General features: G+C 53.9%; 1 protein-coding gene across 1 annotated transcript; it reads left to right on the top strand.

Annotated features, from left to right (window-relative positions):
• Window positions 1-2,381: 2,381 nt before the first annotated feature.
• LOC307077543 (histamine H2 receptor-like) lies at window positions 2,382-3,838 on the top strand (the record flags this gene model as incomplete). The annotated part of the gene is made up of 2 exons (XM_079738971.1): window positions 2,382-3,002; window positions 3,293-3,838. 2 exons carry the CDS (start codon window positions 2,382-2,384, stop codon window positions 3,836-3,838), a joined length of 1,167 nt encoding a protein of 388 aa, XP_079595097.1.
• Between the last annotated feature and the right edge of the window lie 710 nt (window positions 3,839-4,548).

Below are 4,548 nucleotides of genomic sequence, written 5' to 3'. Positions count from 1 at the left end.
GGACAAAATGTATACGTGGAAACAGTTGAGAGCCGAAGTGGAGTTGATGTAATTATCATTGAACGTTTTTAGAGAAGATATTCAATCATCCCACCCAATCTATTAAATATGGAAAGAATCATGCTTTGTCATACTTCAATTCAATTAATTACATTTTATTTGTATCGCCCTTAATCACAGGTCTAGTCTCTAAAGGCTTAGTGGGCCGTGTATTTATGACCCCCCCCACTCCCACGCCCCTAGCGAGAAAGAGAGAAAGAGAAACTACCTTAATTAGCAAGGAAGAAGTCTTGAGAAGGAACGCAGAGTGGGGGGATCCCTCCTTGACGTATATATACATATATATTTATATATATATATAGATCATATTTTGACCAGCCTATAGCCTTCCACTTCATCATCTACCCTTAAAGTATGGTGATATGGTGAATAGATCTGGTTGAATTTGACGTGGAAGTCACCTCAGCGTTGTGACTTTATCCCATTCTCTGTGTCACAAAGACAAACCCGTGTGTAGAATTTCATTTCATTTTGAAAATACAAATGATTTACCCGCTATCCCTGAAAGAGACGAGTGTGTCGCTAGACCCCTTACCACTGGGGTACTGGTGGGTTAGGGTGGGGGTACTGGTTGACTACGGAGACCGGGGTTTCGAACCCAGAACCCTTAGGCTGGGAGAAACACCGCTGGGCCGTTGGCTCCACCCTGGACGGCCCGGCTCCGCCTCTCCCTCCAGCCCGCCTACGTCACGCGGCCGCTCTAACGTTTCCTTCGGCCTCAGAGGAATATATTCTGCTCCGCTTAGACGGCCTGCTAATACGATTGGGGATCCGGATCTCGTCTAATGCGATTATCACTCTCTATCACTATCATTACCTCTCAGAGCCCCATCCGTCCTGACCAGGGGGGGATGGGGAAACTTATCTGGCAGCCGTGGTAAAACTCAATCTAGATGCGATCCATTCACATCAGAGGAAGCCAAAAGGTCAAGAAACACACTGAGCACACTCCGTTCAAACACATCGACATATGGACCCAGACGTGAGTCACCCTGCATGTTTGTGAGTGTGTGTGTGTGTGTGTGTGTGTGTGTGTGTGTGTGTGTGTGTGTGTGTGTGTGTTGTAATGGCTAAACAACGTCAGAGCTGGTGGTGAAATAGGGGTCCTTAAACACTCATAGCTCATTGTGTGACAAATGAATGACCATACATAGCAAGATCTATATCTATATCTATTTATATATCAATACTTGATATGTTGCTGCTGTTCGTAATAACTACTTTGTTATCATCCTTTTTAATCTTTATCATTTTTATGCATTTACATTTAGGGCATTTAGCAGACGCTTTCAACCAAAGTGACTTACAATAAGTACATTTGTCATAAGAAGTGAAACAATATATCACTGTTGGTATTGTAACAACATACAACATACAGTAAGTGCGTACATTAAGTGTGTACATTAAGTGCCAGGACTTACAACATACAATATTGGGAGGGGGGTACCGGATGGCTATGCAGAGTCTAGGTGAACTCTGAACAGGTGAGTTTTGAGTATGCATGTGTCTTATCAACAGACTCAGAATCTGGAAAGATACGAATAATCTACAAGGGTAATGCTTACAGAAACAACTAAAGTCAAACTGATGGAGTCATTCATTGATACACATGTACATTAAGCATCATGTCCCACCACGTTAATGTGTGAATGTTCACTCCGGCAGCGACAGAGAACAATGAGACGGGCCCAAGAGGACGTCTGTCTGAACTCCACCAGGAACACTGGACTATACGCCCTCTGGAAATGATTCAGGACCTCATGTGAGGGTTTGGGAGCCTGTAGAGAAGACCTTGATGTCTCTTACTTTGAAAGCTCAGTACTGACCTGTGAAAGAGGAGTTTTAAGAGGAGATACTGAGTAGGTATTAGAAGAGGAAATCCAGAGATGACCAGCTGCTCTGATGAAGAACATGGACCGCAGGTGTTTGGAGCTCTCCTATAGCGACAGTACTTTGAAGGAAGTGGTGGAGGTTGTTCTTTCCTCAGAACATCTGGACCTTGGGCTACAAGTGGACACCCCGAGAGTACGGCTTGCTGTGACCGAGCAAAGACTGGTATGTAGATGAGCTGGGTCAAACATGAAGCTGCAGACTCTGTGACCTTCTGAGAACCTGCAAACGGCCGCATGTACTTCCAGTATAATAAGCAGAGAGACGCACTGCACTGCTGGCTCTGAAGCTTGGCAGTGGATTGGCGTCAACCCGTGGTGACCGTGGATACCGTGGAGACGGTGGAGAGCAGTCAATCGGGTCCCGTCAGCGGCAACATCGCGGGCTCCTCGGCCCCTGATGAAGAAGCTCCGGCGGGGGTGGGAGACACCATGATCTCCAGCGTCGTCCGTTGGCTGGTGCTGGTCTCCTTCATCGGGCTGACGGTGGGCGGGAACCTGCTGGTGTGTCTGGCGGTGCTGCTGAGCCGCCGGCTGCGGCGCCGGGCCAACTGCTTCGTGATCTCCCTGGCCGTCACCGACCTCCTGTTGGGGCTGCTGGTGCTGCCGCTGTCCGCCTCCCTGGAGCTGCGGGCGGGCGGCTGGCCGCTGGGCGGGGCTCTGTGCAACCTCTACATCTCCGTGGACGTCACGCTGTGCACGGCGTCCATCCTCACGCTGCTGGCCATCAGCGTGGACCGCTACCTGGCCATCTCGCTGCCGCTGGGCTACCACCGCCGGGTGACGCCCCGCCGCGTGGCGGTGGCCCTCGCCGCCATCTGGACCACGTCGCTGACCGTGTCCTTCGTGCCGATCCACCTGGGCTGGAACACGGCCGACTACCGCGTGCAGCACGCCGACTGGGGCATGGGCGCCGCCCAGCAGGGGGCGCGGTACTGCCACTACGAGTGGAACAACAGCTACGTGCTGCTCAACGCCTTCGGCACCTTCTACCTGCCGCTGGTGCTCATGTGTGGCATGTACCTGCTCATCTTCAGGGTGGCCCGCGAGCAGGTGAGCCCTCGGGGGGGGGGGGAGTGGGAGGAGATGACGGGAGACACATCCGACACAACAGTCGATACCTCTGACATCACATCCTCTCCCTATGACATCACATCCTCTCCCTTCTGACATCACATCCTCTTCGACCTCACATCCTCTTCCCTTCTGACATCACATCCTCCCCTTTGACCTCACATCCTCTTCCCTTCTGACATCACATCCTCTTCCTTATTGCATCACATCCTCTTCCCCTATGACCTCACATCCTGTTCCTCTGACCTCACTCCCTCTCCCTCCCCCAGGTGCGCCGTATCCGCGCGGCCACGCCCTCCTCCTGCAGCGCGGCCTCGGTGGCGGCGTCGCTGCGCGAGCACAAGGCCACGGTGACGCTGGCGGCGGTGCTGGGGGCCTTCGTCGTGTGCTGGTTCCCCTACTTCACCTTCTTCACCTGCATGGGGCTGCGGGCGCACATGACCGCGCCCACGGCGCCGCACTCCGTGGTGCTGTGGCTCGGCTACTTCAACTCCGTGCTCAACCCCATCCTCTACCCCGCGCTCAACCGCGACTTCCGCCGCGCCTACGGCCAGCTGCTGCGCTGCCGGCCGGACGGGCGCCGCTGCCGGGGGGCCTGCTGCTCTGGGTGGGCGTGGCGGCGACGCCCGTTCAAGCCCCGCCCGCCCGCCGCCCACCACCGTCGGGTGTCGCTGGGGAACGGGCACGCCGCCGCCGCCGCCGCCGCCGCCGCCGACCGGACGGGCGCGGAGACGGGCGTCGCGGCCGGCAAGGAAACGGCGCCGGCGGGGAACGGAGGACTGGCGCCACAGGAGGCCCCCGCCCCCGAGGGTTAGGACCGGGGGTCTGCCCCCTGGGGGGGGTCAGGGTGAGGGAACTGACGTTCCACTGGGGGGGTCCGTAGACCGGGAACCGTCTCAGTGGGGTCACAGAGACGGTTCCATATACCCAGAGGAACAGGTTTTGCTCGTGCTCTCGTTATGGTTCGAGTTCTGAGTCATTTGCTGTCGTTTTGAACATGTAATCTCTGACGTCGTCTTTCAGAATCACAAAAGACACGTTTCGGTGGGAGGGAAACTGTCAAACCGGATAAACTTTTACAGACAACTGTGCTCAGCTCTGACTATAATCCGTGACAGCTCACATCCCAACCGCGTGTCCATGGCCTGCCAACGTCGGCACGCCATCACACCTTTTTTTTTTAAATGCCCATTTGTACCTCCTACGAGCAGTGTTCATCTACCTGGACCAAGTGTTTCTCCTCAGCTATGGTTGTTGCCAACGTGTGTCCAACGAGACCCCTGTGGTCCCTGCTGTAACTCCTGACCAGAAAACTCCTTGGGATAACGTCATTCCTTTTACAACTTTAACTGTGAAGTCATAATTCAACCTCACATCTGTCACTTATCCCATTGCCATATGTTTATCTAAATCCCCATGGCACCGTGTTGTTTACATAGCAATCACATGATAAACACATGACAAGCCCACGCAGACCGGCTCATGGAGGTCGTTGTTGTGGCCACTTTCCACGAGACACAGGCCG

This window comes from Pollachius pollachius (genome assembly GCF_949987615.1).
Source record: "Pollachius pollachius genome assembly, chromosome: 6".
Classification (NCBI taxonomy): Eukaryota; Metazoa; Chordata; class Actinopteri; order Gadiformes; family Gadidae; genus Pollachius; species Pollachius pollachius.
This window is presented reverse-complemented; position numbering and strand designations above follow the sequence as displayed.